We start from the raw sequence: 22,859 nt of genomic DNA, 5'->3' as shown, positions 1-22,859 counted from the left end.
TCTTCGGTCGACTATAGTTGGAACATTGAATTCGTGTTTTTGCTTCTGAACCCATCGCTTAGTGAAATCGATTTTGATTAAGTAAATATATTTGATTTGGATATTTTGCAAACCTAAAAATAATTTGTTTGGATTTAGTTTAATAAAATTTTAGTAATTGTTGAAAAAATATATACACCTAACTACTATTCTTGACACATTTTGGGTTTTGTTCCATTTTATTTCTTCATCATTGATAATTTTTTGAAAGAATTTCAATATTTATTATTAAACATGCCTAAAAGTCAAAACGAACTAAAATTGGAGCGATTATGCTCTAAACGTGAAACTATCTTTCGTAGGGCTCAATTATGTTACGATGCCGGGTCGGCCTTAGAAAAAGATCCAGAAAATGCCTCAAAAATGCGTAACTTTGCAGTTAGATATAGTACTTTCGAAAAAACTCTATCAGAATATGAGGAAATTGTTCAAGATATCGTTATATTAAAACAAGAGATGGAGCCAGATGCTGGCGTTGCATACCATACGCATTTAGATGCATTTTATGATCTCTACTCCAATATTGAATATTTAGCTTCATTATTAATAAATAAACCTGCTGTTTTGAGTAATAATCCCAATAGTACTAATAATTCTACTATTAAAATGCCCAAATTTGAATTAGTTAAGTTTGATGGTGAAGATATATCTCTGTGGCCTGTTTTCTATGAAAATTTCAAACAATTTGTTCATAACAAAATAGAATATCCCAAGTCCGATAAGCTACAGTATTTGTTGAGTTGTATTTCCGGGAAAGCCTTGAAAAGCTGTAGCTCAATAGAACCCATTCCTAATAATTATGACATTATTTGGAATATGCTTGTTGAAAGATATAATGATAAAAAATATTTGTTTAATCTCTATATGGATCGAATTGTTAATTTTCGCGGTTTGCAATCTAATAATCCATCATATTTGGAAATATTTTTGGAAAAGTTTGATACTAATGTTTCTGCACTAAAACGATTAAATCTCGATAATTTAGATGATCATATTTTAACTTATTTAGCTATGTTAAAATTACCACAAGATACCATAGATTCATTTGATTTAATAAGAAATAATAATGATTTACCCGCTTATGATGATTTATTGAAATTTTTACGCCAACGTAGTAAATCTCTTATTAAAAATGATAGATCAAGGAATTCCAAAAATAATTTTTCGTTTCAAAAACCGAACAAATCGTTTCATTTGCAAGAACAGAATACGTATTCCTCCATAGATTGTGTTGTTTGTAAAAAAGGCCCACATTTAATTAAATACTGTAAGCACTTTTTAGGGCTACCATTTGAATCCAGATTTAAATTAGTGAAGGAAAATAATTTATGTTTAAATTGTTTTTCTTCAAAGCATCGAGTATCCAATTGTCCGTCAAAATTTTCTTGTGTTGTGTGCAAAGCTAGGCACCATTCCAAGTTGCATAAGCCAAATACTACTCGGCCTAATGAGAATGTTCCATTTCCCTCCACTAGTACTGAGCCTACCTCTGGTTCTTCTGATAATCCTTCTAGTTTACATGTCCGCCATTCTAAAAATATCCCAAATGAATCAGAATCGAGTTCTGTCAGTCTGTTTGGGACAATAATGGTTAAAGTTGTTGATAAATGGGGTAGTGCTCACAAGGTTAGATTTTTGTTAGATAGTGGTTCTTCTGCTAATTTTCTTATTTTTGATTGTTCCCGAAAATTAGGCCTAAGTTATTCGAAATTAAATTTGACAGTTTCTGGTATAGGAGGATCAACCACCCCGATAGTAGGTAAAACCAACATTGTTATCTTTTCCCATTTTGATAAAAAAATACAATATCCTATAGAAGTGTTACTTATAGACACAATCTCTAATAAGTTGCCAGATCAACCAGTTGACAAAGACTGTATTAACAGTATAGAACACTTGAAATTAGCTGACCCGAATTTCTTTTTTCCTGGCAAGATAGATGGTATTTTAGGCTTATCTGTCTTTTCAAATATCATTGGTTGTAATACAGTGTCATGCCAAGATTCTCTATCAGCTATTGAGACTAGTTTAGGTTATGTAGTCATGGGCTCAGCTGCACCAAATTTTGAAAAAATCCACACATATTTGTCTTTCGTCTGTAACCCTTTGTTGAATTTAGATTTCTTGGTCGAAAGAATGTATGAATTAGAGGATTTGCCCACTGTTACTAATAGTTCATCAGAAGATGAAATTTGTGAAAATTTATTTTTAGAAAATGTATGTAGAGATGCAGATGGTAGATACACAGTTTCATTGCCGTTCCAAAATGATCCTAATGTACTGGGTGATTCTTTTGTTCTTGCTAAAAATAGATTGTTGTCCTTAGAAAATCGCCTAGCACCAAACCCAGAACTTAGAAAACTTTACTGTGATATCTTTCAAGACTATTTAGACCAAAAGCACATGAGTTTAGTTCCCATTCAAACCATTGATTCGTTGTCGTATTATATTCCCCATCATTGTGTTTTTAAATCAGATAGCCCTTCCACTCCTTGTAGAATAGTCTTTGATGCCTCTATGAAAACTAGTAAAGGACCGTCATTAAATGAAATTCTTTATAAAGGTCCAAAATTACAAAATAATCCTACCACAATATTGTTGAATTTTCGTCTTTTTCCAATCGCAATTGTCGCTGATTTGAAACAAATGTATAGGCAGGTTAAAGTGGTTGAATCTCATTGTTCGTTTCAAAGAGTTTTGTGGAGATTTGATACCAATGATCCTATTTCTATTTTCCAATTAAATACTTTAACTTTTGGAGTAAAAGCCTCACCATATCTTAGTCTCAGGGTAATAAAACAATTATGTAATGACGAATCTAAAAGTTTTCCTGATGCTATCATCCCAATTTTAAGAGATATGTATGTAGACGATTTTATTAGCAGTTTTCCAAATGTTTCTGAAGCTATAGTTACACACACTCAGTTAGTGAATTTGTTTCAAAAAGGTGGTTTTAAATTAACCAAATGGATGTCGAACTCGAACGATCTACTATCGACAATCCCCGAACCCCTTCAATTGGTCAAAACCAAACAATTTGATAAGTCAGTCTCCAAAGTGTTAGGATTGCAATGGGAAGAAAAATGTGACAATTTTAGTTTTGGGTTAGAAATACCCTCATCGACCCGTTGTACAAAAAGAAACATGCTCTCACTTGTTGCTCGTATGTTTGATCCCTTGGGATTCCTATCTCCTATAACCCTCTTGCTTAAAATTTGGATAAAGAAACTTTGGACTCTAAAGGTAGATTGGGATAGTACCGTACCAAAAGAAATCGAAATAGCATGGGAAAAGTTTCAAAATGAATTTCATGTCCTATACAAAATACAAATTCCACGCCATATAGCAGTTACACCTAATTCGTCGTTGTCTTTTGTAGGATTTTCAGACGCAAGTGCTGCTGGATACGCAGCCATTGTTTATTCCAGGGTTGTTAATTGTACAGGTCAAGTTAAAGTTACTTTACTGTACTCTCAATCTAAAGTATCTCCAATGTCTAAAATAACTCTTCCTCGATTAGAGCTTTGTGGAGCGCTTCTTCTCTCAAAGCTTCTTTCACATGCTATTGAAACTTATTCTCCTAGACATAATATTGATAAAATTTTTGCCTTAAGTGATTCCATGATTGTATTAAATTGGATAAAGTCCTCAGAGAAAAATCTCAAAATATTTGTTCAAAATAGAGTTGTTACAATTCATAAGATGGTTCCGTCAGAGTATTGGTTTTTTGTTCCTGGAAAGGAAAATGTTGTTGATTGCGCCTCTCGAGGTTTGTTTCCTTCTTCGTTAGTCAACCATTCCACATGGTTTACTGGTCCAAATTGGTTACTGTTGGAGCCAGAATATTGGCCTATTCAGTCTGTCAACGGACAGGAAATTATGATTTGTGATTCTGAATATAGATCACAAACCTTCTTTGGTAATGTCACTCGTGTAATTTCTCCGCTGTATACTCTTATTGAATATTTTTCCAGTTGGTCGAAACTTTTAAATTCCACAGTATACGTATTGAGATTTCTTAGAAAATTGTCTTTAAATAAACGGATATCTCTATTTGATTTAAAAATTGCAGAAATTGAATTAATTCGAGCTGTCCAGCAAAAGCATTTTTCTGAAGAATATAAAGCCCTTTCTCAAAATCTCGTTGTAAAATCTTCCATACGTCGTTTGAATCCATTTATTGAAAATGGAATAATTAGAGTAGGTGGACGTTTGTCCAACTCCCAATGTAGTTTTGAACAAAAACATCCGATTTTGTTGCCCAAAGCCGATCCTTTAACCATTTTGTTAATAGATTATTTCCATAAATTGCATTTACATGCTGGAGCGTATTTGTTGCAAAATCTTCTGAGAACAAATTATTGGATACTATCTAGTCGTCAGGCCATCAGAAATAGAATTTGGAGATGTAATCGTTGTTTTCGTCTTAATCCTAAACCTACCTATCCTATGATGGCTGACTTACCCGCCGTAAGAGTCAATCAGGCAAAAGCCTTTTTACACACTGGTGTAGATTATACTGGTGCGTTTTCCATTACTATAGGAAAATATCGTGGCGTAAAAACTCAAAAGGCTTACGTATGTTTGTTTGTTTGTCTAAGTACGAAAGCCATACATCTTGAATTAGCCTCCTCGCTCTCTACAGATTGTTTCTTAGCCACTTTCAAAAGATTTTTATCTCGTCGTGGAAATTGTAAGGTTTTATATTCAGATAATGGCACAAATTTTGTGGTTGCCAAGAGAGTCCTCGATGAAATATATCAATTAACTACTTCAAAAACTTATAAAGATGCATTCCAACAGGAACTTAATAATACCAAAATTTCTTGGAAAATGAACGTACCTTATGGCAGTCACTTCGGTGGTATTTGGGAAAGCAATATAAAAAGTGTAAAACTTCATTTAAATAGAGTTGTGGGGAATCAAATCCTTACTTACGAAGAATTTTTAACTGTTCTGACACAAATCGAGTGTCTTTTGAATTCGCGTCCTCTTTGTGTTCAAAGTAACGACCCTGAAAATCCAGTCGCGCTGACTCCATCGCATTTTTTATGTACAGAACCTTTAGTGTCATTACCCTCGATGGATATTAATCTTGATAAAAATATGAGTACTTTGAAAAGATATAAATTATTAGATTGCATTGTTCAACATTATTGGAAAAGATGGCATTCAGAATATTTGTCTTCTATGCAGTCTCGTTTAAAATGGAACACTAACTCGAACCCTCCCAAAGAGGGAATGGTAGTTATAATAAAAAATGAAACTATCCCACCTTTACAGTGGCCTCTGGCAGTCTTAGAGACTTTGTATCCTGGAAAAGATGGGATTGTTCGAATCGTAAAAGTGCGAACCAAGCACGGTAGTTACATGCGCCCAGTCGTTAAACTGTGTCCTCTACCCAGTCAATAAACTGGAGAGGATTTTTTTATTTTATTTGATAGTTAAAATTTTAGTTTAGGGTGATGGGTTCATGTGCAGACTTAGCATATTAAAATTAAATTAGTTTTCGTTGATTTTTCGTTTATTTTAAAAATAAACTCGGGGGGGCAGGATGTTTTGGCCTCATTAAATTTATTTCATTCGAAGTACCTGGCCTATTTTCTTGCCCAGATATTGTACTAAATTTTTTGTTTTCTCTTTAATTACCTTTCGTTAGTACTAACTAGTCGTGGTTGTCAGTAAGTAAGAACAAATTGAATTGTCAAGTCGTTTCCTGTAGTTATCAAGTGTCGCCAAAAAACGCCGGTTTCAGTTATAGTAAAAAATAAATTAACCCTTTCTCCCTCCTTCCTTCACCTTACTAATAACTGAAGACTTCTCGACCTACCAGTTAAAATAAGGTAAGAATTTTTTTGTTATTATTTCCATACAGTCCGCTTTAAATTCGATTGCGTAATAGACCAGCATAGCCCAATCGCCACCCCAGCATACTAGTCCGATAATCATTTGTCATTTACACATAATATGGCCATAACTAGTTTTATACAAATCCACTTATGGCCATGCCATAGCCATAAATAGGAAAACACAATATATCTTTCTCCGTTTATGGCCACAAAGATTATAAGCGTTGGAGGTTAATATTATTAGAATATTTTACTAAACATTGAAAATACAACATATAATCGCACCATATGTCTACATATTGTTAAAAACAAATATCGGATGCATTAAATAAAATTAGATATGAAAAAGAATTTGCTTACCAAATTTCTTAACAAATCAACAGTTATGAAGTTTCACAGCAAAAGTCAAAAGTCACAAGTTTTTGTAGAACTATCAGCACCACCTAGTATGAAGTATTTAAAGTAAATATGTTTGTAGATTACTGTAATAGCATAAAGGAATCGCTGTTACCTAAGTAGACCTTAATAATAGAAATAAATTTATCAGGTGGCCATAACTGGTATAGTGGCCATAACCGGAGTCTCTACCCTATTTTCCTGTTTTTATTCTTGTCTTTTAAAATAATTTCTTTGTTCATACATTTTTGCTAGCTATGGAAGTCCTTTTAAGGGAATGACTTTACTTAATCAGTAGACCCATTTGTACCTTTCGGTGTTGGGCCCCCTTTTAAGGGAATGAGATATAAAATAAATTTTAAAGGATACCTACTTAAAATCAAACACCAATATCATGTATGTATTTATAAATTTATTAAAAAACTGCTAATAATAATAAAATACTTAATATCAGTCACCAATAAAATACAAAGGAACCCCGATAAGTCGGCCTTCAATAACCCGGAAGTCCGGCTAACTCGGATTGTAATTGGACAAAACAAAAATTTTTTCACTTTGAGTTTTTTACCAAGAAATAAACAATACTGTATACAACTGTACGTAATTTGGATGTACTGTGCATATGTATTTTATGCTTTTGCAAATATAATGGAGTTTATCTGTAAGTTTTATTCATTTTTACCATATTCTCCGGTTAACCTGAATTTTCGATACTCCGGTTCAGCCGCGGTCCCGATTAATCTGATTTATCGAGGTTCCACTGTATACCTATTTATTTATAAATTTATTAACGAACTGCAATCCAATAAAAATAAAATTATAAAAACAAATGATATCAGCATTAACCTACATAACAATGATGTTCCCATCATGTTCGAAGCAGATACTACTACTAGTAGAAGCATAGCATGTACCATAAAAACATTCTAAATTTCATCTCCTTTACATTCTTGGACTAAATATACTAAGCACATTCTTTTATGTAGCATCTTGGAATATTTGTAAAAGTTTATTCTTGGAATAAACCTTTACCAAAAATATTCTTAACACATATACACTTTGACACTGACGTTAGTAATTTCTTTTTTGAAAAGTTCAGTTGTCGGAAGTGACTGGAAATTACTACAAAACCAACGCACCTCCTCATATCCAATATTATTAATAGTAAACAGACATAAAAATAACATAAACCGTACGCCAATCAATAATTATTTATTTACACCATTATAATGTATTGATAACAAATGAGAAAATTATTTATTGTACAAAATAAAAATATTTTGTTGAAATAAACTTCACAAAATTTTATGAGATTAGTAGACACTCTGACTATTTCTAATAATTCTTCTTTTTTTAATGAAAGATTAAGTTGATTTGAGTTGATTTTAGCAGTTAATAACGTGAGGTAGGAATTTTTGCAAAAAAAATCTTGCGAGAGCGAATGTAGTATAAGTCCTGCAATTATTGATGAAAGTTTATATTATATAATTGATAGTACTTTTAAACTATTTAAAAAAGAATATGTATGTATCTATAGGAGGGAAAAATACTGTTAGCCTTATAGATTTATTAATTAATAAAATTTATGTATGTGTAGGTAATATTCGACTAAATTATTTCTTAATTGTTTATATGGCAAAAAGTTTAAAAATTAATTGTATTAAATGAAAATGAGAAATTTTTGTTTTCACAAATGAAATGAATTTACAATCAGTTGTTGTTTATTGTGATCCTAAGATCAGAATTAGAGCCAAAGGCAAACAGTTCATCAATATTACTTAAGTAAATTATTTAAAAAAAAAAAATTAAAGTAAAATTAATATTACTTAACACGTTGACAGACACTGCGTCAAATGTATAAGCTACATTAATGGAGATTAGACGTCTATAGACGTTGTTGTCCATCAACGTGTTAAATAGTATATATACCTATATATAAATATATACCTATATACAGCGTGTCTACTTAAGTTGGAAACATATGGGAAACTTTTTTATTATTAATTTTACGAAAAAAAGATATTCTTTATAAAAAGTTCTGCATGCCCCAAAACCTAATATTCAATCATCAGATATCAAATTTTCTCAATATTATACGAGGTATGTCAAAAAATATGAATTTCGGTCAAGGATAAAGTACCTTTATTTCTTTCAATATCGAAAATTCTTATAAAAAAAAGTTGTTTGGAATTAAAAACTAAGATCAAGTATGCAATTACATGCTTCTAATTGGAAACAAAAATTCTCAAAGTTATGGATACCCAACATCGTTTTTAATTATTACAAATATGATCGTTATATATAAAATATGATTATTACTCGTTTATTATTCATTTTATGACAAAAAGCTATTCTTTATAAAAAGCTTTGCATGGTCCAAAATCTAAGACACAACCATGATATATCAACTTTTATTAATTTTATACGAGGTGTGCCAAAAAATATGAAATTCGCTCAAGATTATAGTACCTTTATATTTCACAATATTTCAATTAGAAGGATGTTATTGCATATCGAAACATAGTGTTTAATTCTAAATAACTTTTTTAATAGGCGTTTTCAATATTGTGAAAAATAAAGGTACTTTACTCTTGAATGAAATTCATATTTTTTGACATACCTCGTATAAAATTAATAAAATGTGATATCTGATGGTTGCATCTTCGGCCTTAGGATATAGAGAGATTTTTATAAGGAATACCTTTTTTTCGTAAAAGTAATATTAAAAGAGTTATCGTATGTGTAATAAATAAAAACGAAGTTGGTATCAATAAATTTGAGAAAAATTTGGAAAATATTTTTTTCCAATTAGAACCATGTAATTACATATTTGATCTTAGTTTATATTTCCAAACAACTTTTCATAATAAGAATTTTTGATATTGAGAGAAATAAAGGTACTTTACTCTTGAACGAAGTTCATATTTTTTGACATACCTCGTATAATATTAAGAAAATTTGATATCTGATGATTGAATCTTAGGTTTTAGAGCATGCAGAACTTTTTATAAAGAATAACTTTTTTTCGTAAAATGCATAACAAAAAAGTTTCCCATATGTTTCCAACTTAAGTAGACACGCTGTATGTATATGTATATACCAATATATAAATTTTGGCTATGAATTTATATAAATTTTATATAATATATTGTTATGATCTGCTTCTTATTAATTTTATATTAATTATTATTTATCTGATTAATTATTTAATTGTCGCAAATCATACATAAAAATCAATAAAAAATCTCAGGGTGCCTTTTTATAATCTTAAAAAAATGTCTAAATAATCTTACGTTATACTTATCTTCTCTCGTGGGTTCAGTATCTCTTAGTTGATCCTAATCGGGGTAAAATAGGAAAAAGAAATAAAGCAAAATATAAAATAAACATACAGAATTGTCTTTTATTTATCAAAATCAAATCTCTAAAAATCTATCAAATCTAAAACCTGTGGACACAGATGTCCGAATGAAATTTCTACCACTTAAATTTATTCTAGTTAAAAAAAACAATTTATCGGTTTGTTCCCTATGACTTTGGTAAAACAAACTAAACAAAACAATTTATGTATTCGCAAGATCACCTATACTTCCTATTTACTTTTTGAAATATTGGAATTTTAATTCATATGCTTTTTACTCAAAATTTTAGTTTCCGAACATAAAAATATCTTTCACATAAATTGACTGACCTTTTGCTTCACTCCCTCTGATGTCTTCTCGTGACCCAAAACAGCTCTCCCTCGTTGACTATGTTAAAGGCTACTCATCAAAGCCCTCTCCGTTCTCCTGCTTCAAAACTATCAGCATACCAGCACCAATTCTCCAAAACGAGCCAAAGCCTCTTTTGACCAGTACTCGATTCAAACAGAACTCCAAAATTTCTCCGCTCTCCTTCTCACAATAATACAGAATCAAAGAGGTATTTCGTCTCAATTTGATCTGTCTCTCGTTCCACTTTTCAGCACTATTCTCCACTATCAAACAACCACTGGTACTTGCTAACTACTTATCCACGAAAACGTCGATCGCTCCTCAGCGCTGTCAATAACATACTGCCTTCTTTTTCAAACTCACTCAATCATTCCAACCACTTTTCCCCTTCCAAATTGCCAAGAATCAGAAACATTTCTCTTTTCCATTCGATAAACAAACAGTGATTCTTTCAAAATTATTCCGACCATCCTAATTACTTTCGGGGAACTCTACAATATTTACTCGGGTTGAAACAAAGATATTAAAATTCCAAACTTCCTTTTAAACCATTTTTCTAGAAAATGATAATTACCTCTACCTACCTGTAGATTCTATAGTTCCCGTAATAAACAATCTATTTCCATTTTAAATCTAAATACATCGTCCTTTTCACTTTAATTATTCACAAAAGTCTTTAATGGTTCATTGGAAAGCTCATTAAAAGAGAAATCTACTTACATCCAAACTAAATTCTAATAAATATTTACAGATCAATATACAGGGTGTATCAAAATTATGTGCCCGCGTTATTTAAAAAAATTTTAATTTAATTTTCATTTTGCCTTTGATTGATAAATTGAAAACACAATAACATCCCCGCCTTGTTTTGAGATAAAATCAGTATTAATAAGTGCAACAAAAAAAATGATTTTCTCTCGACAACAACACTTTTCTCTTGTTATCATATTATCCTAACCTAATTCTCTTATCCTATCTTAAATTTTATGCATTTGTCTTTATTCGTGGTATTTGTACACATCATGGATATTGTAAACTCCTCGTATCTTTTCTGAATCCACATGCCTCAGAACATAACTGTTTATTCCATTTTCATTGTGAACGATGTATGGACCCTCGAAAATAGGCATTAGTTTTGCACAAACGTCCCCAGTGAGATTTGATACTCGTAATGCCCTTACAAGCACCTTTTCTCCCTTCTGAAAAGTCACTGGTCGTCGTCTCCTATTATGATTTTGTCTTTGGAGATATTTTTCATTACTGCGCTGCAGCCTCCTCTGCGCACAGTTTCCAAAACTCGTTGGTATTCCCTCTGCTCAGGTTCTTCCCATGGCCATACTGGCATAACACCCTTCATGATATATTCCGGAGTCTCTTTTGTCACCGTACTTGGAATGGTGTTTAAGTAGTTTTCTATTTCTGCCGCACTTTCCTGTCCCATCGTCTATGTTGTCCATTTGTAGCAATGCGAAGGAATTTCGTAGTGTCCTGTATAAAACGCTCTGAAGGATTACTTTGAGGATGTCGGATACTGGCGAAATTTGTCCCTATTCCCCTGTCTTGAAGCTGTCCCTTGAAACGCTCACTCCGGAAATACGTCGCATTGTCTAAAATAATTCTTCTTGGTGTTCCTACGGTGGCTATAAAATTGTCAATTTTTCTCATTATTTCTTCCCCCTTTGTTGTACGGCAACTGTATAGCTTTACGTATTTTGAGAATATATCAACCATCACCAAAGTATGCCTGTTCCTTTGCGTGGTCATTATCAGATCACTTAACATATCTATTGCCACAATATCCAATTTTTGACGGGATACAATATTTTTAGCAATATTTTCATTTCTGAAATTTCTGCTTTTATATTTTTGACATATTTCGCATTTTTGGGTCACTTCTTTGGCAATCCGGTAATCCTTTCGGCAGATATAGTTTTCTCGAAAAACCAGCCAAACCTTCCTGCTGCCGATATGCCCATTGTCATTGTGTAATTTTTGTATGATCCTCTCTGCCAATGTCTGTGTTACCAAATATAGTTCCTTTCTATCGATTCTTTTGAAGAATATGTCATTTTCTCTCTCCGCTCTTCTTTTTTCTTTTTCCTCCAGCTCTTCTTGATTTATTCTTATTTCGTTTAACGAAAATACACCTTCCTCTTGTGTCAAGATATTTAGTCCCACCTGAAAAACAATTCCTTCCTTTTTTCCAGTGTCTTCATCACGTGTGAGAGCGTCGGCTATAATGTTGTCTTTTCCTTTTATGTATCGAAACTCAAAATCATACTCCTGTAGCAACAAAATTCCTCGATGTATACGATTGTTAACCAGTCGATTTTTCATGATATGCACTAAAGCTGCATGATCTGTTTCAATTGTAAATTTTGCTTCCAATAGATAAAACCTTAACTTATTTACACAAAAAAGTACGCTAGCAAACTCTAATTCAGTCACACTGTATTTTCTCTCGTGTGTTTTTGTCACCCGGGAAATAAAACAAATTGGCACTTCTTGATTGTTTTGTATCTGCGACAAAACTCCCGCGAATTTTTGGATGGACGCATCAGTTCGTAATATAAAAGGTTTATTGTACATGGGATGATATATTTTAGTTCCTTTCGAGAATTCTTCTTTTAATATTTGGAAAGCTTTCTCTTGTTCTTCTTTCCAATTCCATTTAACACCTTTCTTCAGTAATTTTATCAATGGAATCTCCTTCTGGCTCAAATCAGGAATTAGTTTTTTGAAATAGTTGATCGTACCAAGAAAACCTCTCAATGTTTTTAAATTCGTTGGCCTTGGGTATTCATCTATGAGTTTTATCCGGTCCTCGGCTAAACTAGCTGTTTTTGTTTCCAATTTAAAACCCAAATATGTCACTTCTTTTTGAAAAAATTGACATTTTTCAATATTCAATTTTAATCCGGCCTTGTCTGTAATGTTATAATGTAACACGTGGTAGGGTTCCTAGGTTAACTTTGGAGGATAGGTTATAATGAAACAACTTGTATCTATCGTGTCTAGATTCAGCATGGTTTTATTTCCGTTTCACTGTCCTTGTCACTGTCACGTCACTCTTACAATATTACCAACTTGAGTGCGTTCCGAATACTACCTATTTACATACATCACATCCCCCTCTTTTTATAATGACAAAATAAACATAACTTTCTTTAACAAATCTTTAAATAAACATTTATAAATTTCCACAATTGTTTCATTCACCCTTTACCCCCTTTTATTTTATAATAAAATTACTTATAAATCTAGTCTATCAGGTTTTTTAACAATTCGACCTGAAGTGGTTTGTGGAGGTAAGTTTATTGGAGAGTGATGATCAGAATGGTTATCAGAGACACTTTCAAAATTTTGTGACTCACTAGTTTCAGATTCGTTATCTCAATGTTCATCGTCAGAAGTTGCAGGAATGCGAACTAAAAATTGTCTATTTCTTGCAATTTCTGACCCAGAATCTCTTAATTTAATCGAGTAGGTTTTATCTCTTAATTTATGTGTGATAAGACCTTCTCTCAATTTGTTTTTATCTTTAATATAAACTTTTTCATTATTTTTAAGCGGTTTTAAATTTATTGTCCCTCTATCATAATAAGCTTTTTGACTGTTTTGTCTTTTCTGAAAATCGCTGATTACTATTTTAGAATTACATAATTTTGGTTTTAGAATTTTGTCAGTGGTGGGAATCTGAGTTCTAAGTACTCGTGACATTAAAAGTTGAGATGGTGATGGTAAATTTGAATCAATTGGTGTATTTCTAAGTTGTAGCAATGTTAAATATGTATCTTTACCATCTCTAAGAGATTTTCTTAGCGCTTTTTTGTAGGTTTGAATATATCTTTCACTTAGACCATTAGATCTATGATTTTCTGGGCTTGACTTTATGCTTTTAAATTCCCATTCTTGACAAAATTTAACAAATTCATTGGCTGTGTATTGTGGTCCACCATCAGAGTAAAATATTTTTGGTATTCCATGACGAGCAAATATCGATTTTAAATGTGTAATTATAGTTGAACTGGTTGTATCGTTCAACAGACAAATTTCTGGATATTTACTGTAATAATCTACCACCATTAAATAACTTTTTTGACCTATGTAAAATATATCAGAGCCAACTTCCTCCCAGGGAAGTTCTGGGATATTGTGTGGAGTCAAAGGTTCTCTCTTTGCATTTTCAAATTGTGGGCAAATTGGACAACCTTTAACTTCATTCTCAATGTCAACTGTCATGGAAGGCCAATATAATGATTGTCTAGCTAACATTTTACATTTATTTATTCCTTGATGGCCATAGTGAATTCTTTTTAACATTTCTTTTCTCATTACATGAGGAATTATAATTTGACTATTCCTCATCAACAAACTATCAAAGAAGGTTATTTCATCTTTAATCTTAAAAAATGCTTTTAAATCTTTATGTACATTATTTAATTCTTTTGGCCAACCTTTTTTTATGAAAGTCTTTAGATCAATTAAAGTTTTGTCTTTGCTAGTCTCTTCTTTGATTTTTTGCAGTTGATTGTTTGAAACATTAATGTTTAATCTTACTAAACAAATCTGTGATTCTAGTTCAATATCTAAATCATTCTTTATTACAGGCAATTCCGAACAACATCTCGATAGCGTATCAGCTATATATAGTTCTTTACCTTTTTTATACATCAGATTATAGTCATACCTCTGCAATTTAAATAACATTCTTTGAAGTCGTGGTGGCGCATTCATTAAGGGTTTCTTTACTATGGATATCAATGGTTTGTGATCAGTTTCTATATCAAACTTGGAAGCATATATATAATTATGAAATTTCTCACATGCCACCAGAACTCCAAGAAGTTCTTTTTCAATTTGTGCATAATTTTGTTGTGTTAAAGTTAAAGCCTTTGATATGTAAGCTACTGGTTGACCTTTTTGTAAGAGTACAGCTCCTATTGAGTCTTTTGAACAGTCAACCGATATTAAACACTTTTCATTTATATCAAAATGTCTTAATACTGGGCTTTTTGAAATTATTTCCTTAATTTTACTAAAACATTCATCATGTTTATGTGACCAATGCCATTCTACATTTTCTTTAATTAATTCCCTAAGAGGTGCGGTTAAGTCCGACAAATTTTTTATGTGTTTAGACAAATACGTTATCATTCCTAATAATCTCTGTATGTCTTTTTTATTTTCTGGCTTTTTCATATCTTGAATGGCTTTAATTTTATCACTATCAACACTTTGACCATCTTTATTGTAATTAAATCCTAAAAATTTTACATTTTTTACACCAAAACTACATTTTTCATAATTAAATTTGACATTATTTATCCTAGCTCTTTCTAAAACTTGATATAAACATTTATCATGTTGTTGTTTTGATGAGCCATAAACAATTAAATCATCAATATATGTTTCTACACCCTCCATATTAAATATTTTACTGAATCTTTTGTGAAACACTTCACTTGCTGAACTAATGCCATAAGGCAGTCTTAAAAATTTATATCTACCATAGCAAGTGTTAAAAGTACATAATTTACTACTTTCTTCATCAAGCTTTATGCTCCAAAATGCTTTTGAGGCATCAAGCTTGCTGAAATAAACGTTACCTTTTAAATTTGCAGCTATTTCATCAATCGTAGGGAGTTGAAAGTGCTCTCTTTTGATAGCTTTATTCAAGTCTCTAGGATCTATACAAACTCTTATGGAATTACTTTTTGGTTTTCTTACCAAGACTATCGAGTTGACCCAATCTGTAGGTTCATCAACCTTCTCAATTATTCCATTTTTCTCCATTTCAGCTAATTCAAGTTTTAGTTTCTCCTTTAATTGTAGTGGAATCTTTCTTGGAGGATCTATAACTGGTTGTGCAGTTTCATTTAGCATGATTTTGTATGGCTCATCCAAGCAGCCTATACCTGAAAAAACTTCTTTAAATATTTTTTTCACATCAGAGTAATCATTTTTAAATGTAACTTCTCTAGAATTCAAATTATTTTCAATTTTTTCTATAGTATTGATTCTTTTTAAAATATTTAAAGCTTTACATGTAGGAAGACCTAATACCGTTGGTGAATTAATTTCTACCACATAAAACATTATGTTGTACATGTTATCTTTATAATTGCATTCTAAACTACATTTTCCAATGACCCTAAGTGTTTCATCCGAAAATGTCGTTAACCTGCAGTTTGTTTTATGTAGTTCAACATTAACTTCTAGAGAATTTAACTTATTTATTGATATTACGTTTGCCATTGCCCCTGTATCTAATCTACAGCTTAATTTACGCTTGTTAACTTCAAAATCTATCATGAAATCATCATCAAAACTGCTATTTTTAGTATTTACCAAGCCTATAAACAAATCATCTGATTCTGAATCATCTACATCTACATACTTAATTTGTTTTTGAAAACATTTTTTTGCATAATGCCCTATTTTATTACATAAATTACACTTAGCTTTATATGCTTTGCATGGTTGGCCTCTGTGCTCCATTCCGCACCTACTGCACCCTGAACTGCTTCCAGATTTACCATTGAACTGGCCGTCTTGGGACTTTGAATGAGTTGGATTCACTCTTCTGTCTTCCCACTGTTCTCTATTTACATATTTCTTATTGAAGTTTCTTTTCTTTATGTAGTGCACCTCCTCTGACTTCATTTTTTCAGACTGGATTTTCGAACTTTCTATACTTTTACACAGATTGATTGCTTTTTCCAAGCTCATCTCATCTTCTTCTAATAGTCTCTGTCTCATCGTTTCATCTGCTACCCCACAAGTTATGCAAGTCTTAATCAGACTGTCCTCCAAATTCTCTAGCTCACAATTTTTTGCCTTGTTTATAATATCTGTTATAAATTTGTCTACTGACTCACCTTCTTCTTGTTTTCTGGTGAACAGGCAATACCTTGCATTTGACACGTTGCTTTTTGGCTTGAAATGTGCTTCAAATTTTTTTATTAACAGTTCTAACTTGTCTTTTTCTTCTGTTGAGAACTTAAACGTGTTATATATTTTGAACCCTTCGTCCCCTATTAACTGTAATAGCTGTGCACACTGGGTTATTTCAGGTTTCTTTGTTAATTCTGTAGCTTGTAAATAGTTTTTGAATCTTTGTATGAAGAATTGCCAATTTTCATACACGTTACCTGACATTTGCATCGAATTTATAGCTGCCTTGAATTCCATTGCACTTATATCTTTTCTTAACGTATTCGATCTTGTTCGGCACCATGTAATGTTATAATGTAACACGTGGTAGGGTTCCTAGGTTAACTTTGGAGGATAGGTTATAATGAAACAACTTGTATCTATCGTGTCTAGATTCAGAATGGTTTTATTTCCGTTTCACTGTCCTTGTCACTGTCACGTCACTCTTACAATATTACCAACTTGAGTGCGTTCCGAATACTACCTATTTACATACATCACAGCTCTTCTAATATAATTTTTATGTGTTTTAAATGACTCGATGTATCTGGTGAAAAAATTAGTAAGTCGTCAATGTAGTGTACTATAAAATCTTCATACCTGTTTAATATTGTATGGAGAGCTCTTACCAGTGCTGCACAAGCACTTTGTAACCCAAAAGGCACTACTTTAAATCGGTACACAATACCATCGATCGAAAAAGCGGTGTAGTTTCTACATTTTTCTGCTAAAGGTATCAACCAAAAACTATGTTTTAAGTCAATTTTAGAAAAAATATGTGATCCTGTAATTCTCCCAAAAATAGCCTCGATGTTGAGAGGGGATTCATATTGAGATACCGTGTGTTGATTTATATTCCGGGCATCCAAACATAGCCTCAATTCTCCACTGCTTTTTTTAACAATCACGATTGGGTTGATATACGGAGAGTCACATCTCTCTATGATTTGATTTTCTAACATTTTATTGATTTCTCCTTTCACCTCCTGTCGGTACTTATATGGGATGGGGTAAGTTTTCGATCGAAAATTTCCTAAGTCTTTCACCTCAAATGAATGTTCATACTTTTTGGCTACTCTGTTTTCTTCATTTATTAAATTTTCATACTCCCTCAATATTTCACGCAGTTCCTTCTCCTTTTCTTCTCCACATATCAATTTTATTTCTTTCTCCTCCGATTCTTTACACATGTTTATTGTGTATTCTGCCTCCTCCATTTTGCATACTTCTTCTTCAAATACCACAGTTTCCATGGTATCTTTTTCGCCCTCTTTTTCTAATCTGATCTCTTCTTCTTCTGGGCTCATCTCTTTTTTTGAGGAATCCCAATCTTCATTTTCTTGTGTCAATCTTTCTTCTTCTTTTTCTTCTTCTGGGCTCATCTCTTTTTTCGAGGAATCCCGACCCAGCAAACAGGTTTGAGCCCAGTTACGTGATAATTACGTTAAATTTACGGCAAATTTCAACGAATACGTAACTCGGAGATTTATGACGGGAAAAAAACGTATTTCAGTGCCAAATCATTCACCAATATATTTTTGATTCCTTTATACATGTTTGACATTAGAATAATATAAAATCATAATGACGAATATTGTACATGTTTTTTATCATAGGTGTGAATGTCGGTTACATCGCAAAGGTACGTTTATTTCACGTAATAATCACGAAACAGAAATAACTTCCTTTGGTTAAATTTTGAGAAATATTTTTGAAAACAAAATTTTACAACGGTGTTGGTTAAATACGTATCGCTTGAATTTTACTCCCTGTATTTTATGGACGTCGAAAAATTAGATGTATTCCACGTAAAGTGATGTAAATACCCTAATAACACAAAACATTCCATGAATGTTCCTAGAATGTACACACAGGACATTGAAAACATTCCTGGAATGTCCCCAAATGCACACGAATGTCCCTGGAAAGTACCAGGAAAGTGCTGTGTCAGCATTTTAAATATTCTTAGAATGTTCTGTTGGAACATTCCATGAATGTCTACGAATGTTCTTTGGACATTCACAGTCTATTTTTTAGACTGAATGTCTTGTTGGAACATTCCATGAATGTTCTTTGGACATTCACAGTATATTTTTAGACTGAATGTCTTGTTAGAACATTCCATGAATGTCTACGAACGTTCTTTGAACATTCACAGTATATTTTTTAGACATTCACTGAAATATATCGTCAGTAATGTGACAATACCTCCTATATGTTTTTTCATGAGGTTTGCAGGAGACGAAAAACATTTTTTAAGGTCACTTTCTGGTTTCGTACGTATTCTGACTTTTTTTGTAGTAAATAGATAGTTGAATTTACTGCAAAACAAGTCAAAAAATATATGAAAACAGGAGGTGGCCGAAACAAGTTTTTAGTCTATCTTACAAATCTCTTGAAAAAAACAGATAGGAGGTACTGTCACATCACTGACGATATATGGCCATACCAAATAATACATCCTTGATAAATATAAACATTTTTATTGCAAAAAATCTTTACATACATTTTTTAATGTAATTTGCTGACATTCCTAAATATTATAAAAAAATGTGTCACATTTGCTTTGTAAACCTTTCTTTTGCTTTTCGTAGCCACATATTCCGTTTCCTTTCTGGTTTTTTGTAGACCACTTTTCTCAGCTGATTCTAAAAGAAAATAAAATAAAAGGTAATTTTTCTATCCTTTACAATTAACAATCGGAAGAAATATTATTTACAGGTAATAATATGCATAAATAATAATAATAAAAAAATAAATATTAAATAATATTTAAATAAATAATAAATAATATTTAATAAATAAAATAATAATAATGAACATTTTGTATTTTGACAACGACATCCGATGTGGAAGTAGAAACCTTAATAAAATTATTTTTTCAAGTAAATTGTGGCTTATTTCCCCATTAGAATAATTAATTACAAAAAAGCCACAAAGAAATAGATTTTTCACAAACAAATAAGTATTTAGTATTCATTATATTTATTGTTTTTATTATTTACTTTAATGTCCTACTGGTACATTATTTGACAAATAATGACATTTCGAAGTCTGTTAAGTACGATATAACGCTCTTGGGCATTAAATTTAAATAACGACTTAGATACTGTCAAGTTGACAAATATCAACCTAAGTAAAACTATGGTTACCACAATTACGTTACTACTGTTACTGGTAAATGTACTTATTTAAAAACTAATCAATTCAAAATTCATTCAAATTTTTCGCATATAAAGAATAATTTAGTCGGGCATTAAACGTTGAAGGCACCACAGGTATTATAATAATAACGCTTTCGGTCAACGTATATCCCTATAATACCCTTGGTACCTTAATAACTGTAACATAAGATTATACCTTAATTCTTGTTTTCGATTTCTGATGTTTTTATTTATTTACATTGAATATTAATCTGTTTTGTTGTATAATCTACTTCGCAATAATTATGTGATATATTTGACTTAAAATGAATTCAAAAATTTTTTGTAGTTGGGCAACAATGTCAACTTAGATCTCCGATGTAGATAATGAATTACAACAGTATCTATATTGTACGGACTGTATTATTAATTAGGTTATGCATATACCTGTGTGACATAAGCTATTGGAACAGCACAGTCTCTCAAACGAACAGATGAAAGTGAAGTTCTGTCAATATCTTTTTCTAAAAAGTGTTTTGAACATACTCCTCTATTAACAAATCTGATCTATACTTCATGTCTTCTTCGCAGGATCTTCTGGAAAGCTAAAAATACAAAATATATGCATTACTAAGCATTATTAACAAATTTTAGTTTTAAATAAAAAATATGATTAATGAACTCACAAAATTATTATAAAACAGCTTAGAAATTGTTTATTAGTATAGTCGGTTCCCCAAACTCAGACACAACTGGCTAGTGATTTTAGTAGGTAATTTTTTTTGTTTTTGGCCAATTTTGCCAAAATTACAGTAATTAGTACTGAGACTGAGTTTAGCAAATCGACTATAATATTCTGTGTATTCATTAGTTGGTACTGCATATTATAGTGTGTGGTCTACCATCCTATTTATAAACGCATACACTAGCAAAAACGCAAAAAGAATTATTTTAGTTTTACAAATCCTTTTGTTATTACCTATCTCTATTTACTATTTTAGTTAGGAATAAGCGAAGTTTGTGGTTTATTCACAATTATTATTAAAATAATAAATGGATATGACCAATTATTAACTTATAAAATAAAATAATAATTCTTCTGATTTATGCCTTTTATTCACTTTGTTATATCTACGTTACTTAAAAGATTTTTTATGAATAGTATTATTAGGGTATTAATAGTATTAATTTATTTTCTGAAATACAGGGCATGCTTTCGTTTACATATTTGCATACTAACCTTTTAATAGGGCTTTTCATTCACAGTCATTTGTTTTGAGCTTCTGTCATAATTGAAACGTTATTCCTGCAGATTTTTTTATCTACATTTGTTTCTGCTACTCCAACTGCGTTAAAAACAGGACACCATTTTATGCACTATGTTAATAATACTATTAAAGCTATTATAAAAGTATCCGAATTAAAAAAATATTCTTAAAAAGCACAAATAATACAAACAACTAAAAACAATCCTCGGCAAGGCAAGGTCGCCAAGATGAAGATGCCAAGATGGCCGAAGCGAGGTCGTTGGTTGGTCGTTTTTAGTCACGTGATGCCCTCTCAAGCGCCATGCACAAAAATATATGCACGGCGAATTTGAAAATGAACGCAAAAGAAATAAATATAAATGCCTCTCTTGGGTTTTGCATAAGTTATAAGTATTTTTTTTATTAACAAAATCGCATTCCAAATTGAATATTCGCGAACAATAATTTTTATTACATTTGTATGTTTATAATCTTAGGAAACTCTTTAAATTTGACATATTATTGCACTGTAGGCCTAAAATGTCACTTAGTTTGTCTGGTATGTTATAAGTAATGTTGTATCTCTTACACGTATGTATTATTTCGCAACTTAAAATATAGGAACATTGGTAGTATGTTCACAGAATGTCTTATGGTAACATTCCAGGAATAATTTAAACAGATGTTCACCGAATGTTCCCTAAATGTCCAGGACATTCAAATATTGATAGAACTTTGGTAGTACATTCCTGGAATGTTGTGTGTTGTTAGGGTAATACAATATTTAAACAAAAAGTTTATGATTTCGCTTTTAAAATCATTTAGCATAACTATTTCAATCCAACCTTGATTTGAAGCTATTTTTGCTATTTTTTTTTCTTTAAAAATATCACAGCTAAAATGATATCGAGTCTAATTTTCAAATCGCGCGCGGTGATGACGTACTACCAAGCCTTTCTCCTCCTTTAAATACTATCACGTGACCACGATACGTGATTAACATAGTTGGTTCGAAAACTAAATTAATCGATTTATCGAATAATAGATACGTTTCGATAGGATTATTTTTTTATATTATTCTGGTATTGAAATAGATTTTTAGTAAGACCAATTAGGTAATAGCAGAAGAAATTTAAAAACAAAAAGAAAATATGTAATACTAATTTAAAGTAAGTAGAATAGTTTAACTGTAATTTAAAAATAATCGATTTTTATAATCGATGAGCATAACCTCTAATTCTCTAATATCAGCTTCTCATCTCACATTTCTCCTCACAACAAAAAGTGAAAGTGAAACGTGAAGAGCTTTATTTCCCTCGTTTTATTTTAGGCGGGTTTATTTATAATAATGCCTTTCGTATTAACGTTTACCTCACTGCTCGAGGGTTGAAGTGTCGTCAAAATAAAAAGTGACCTGTGTTGTGTTTTGTGTTGGCAAATTTTTTAATGCGTCTTTAGGTCGGTAGCATTTTTGGTTCATTATCTTGTATAATAATTATACAAGACAAATGTTTTAAAGTCTCTAAATTCTACTAA

At 31.4% G+C, this 22,859-nt stretch overlaps 1 protein-coding gene and 1 long non-coding RNA gene across 2 annotated transcripts; one reads left to right on the top strand and one right to left on the bottom strand.

Moving 5' to 3' along the window:
* The first annotated feature begins 273 nt into the window (after nucleotides 1–273).
* LOC126893052 (uncharacterized) lies at nucleotides 274–6,354 on the top strand. The gene is made up of 3 exons (XM_050662992.1): nucleotides 274–676; nucleotides 2,987–3,958; nucleotides 6,272–6,354. The coding sequence occupies exons 1-3, from the start codon at nucleotides 274–276 to the stop codon at nucleotides 6,352–6,354; spliced, it is 1,458 nt and encodes a 485-aa protein (XP_050518949.1).
* A 13,046-nt stretch (nucleotides 6,355–19,400) lies between these two features.
* On the bottom strand, nucleotides 19,401–21,885 carry LOC126878720 (uncharacterized). Its single transcript, XR_007695747.1, has 3 exons — nucleotides 21,317–21,885; nucleotides 20,524–20,681; nucleotides 19,401–19,581 (listed from the first exon to the last, which is right to left on the bottom strand). It is a non-coding gene; the product is annotated as an uncharacterized LOC126878720 (long non-coding RNA).
* Nucleotides 21,886–22,859: the final 974 nt, after the last annotated feature.

This window comes from Diabrotica virgifera, chromosome 10 (assembly GCF_917563875.1).
Source record: "Diabrotica virgifera virgifera chromosome 10, PGI_DIABVI_V3a".
Taxonomy (NCBI): domain Eukaryota; kingdom Metazoa; phylum Arthropoda; class Insecta; order Coleoptera; family Chrysomelidae; genus Diabrotica; species Diabrotica virgifera.
The sequence above is the reverse complement of the archived record's forward strand: the minus strand, read 5'-3'. Positions and strand labels throughout refer to the sequence as shown.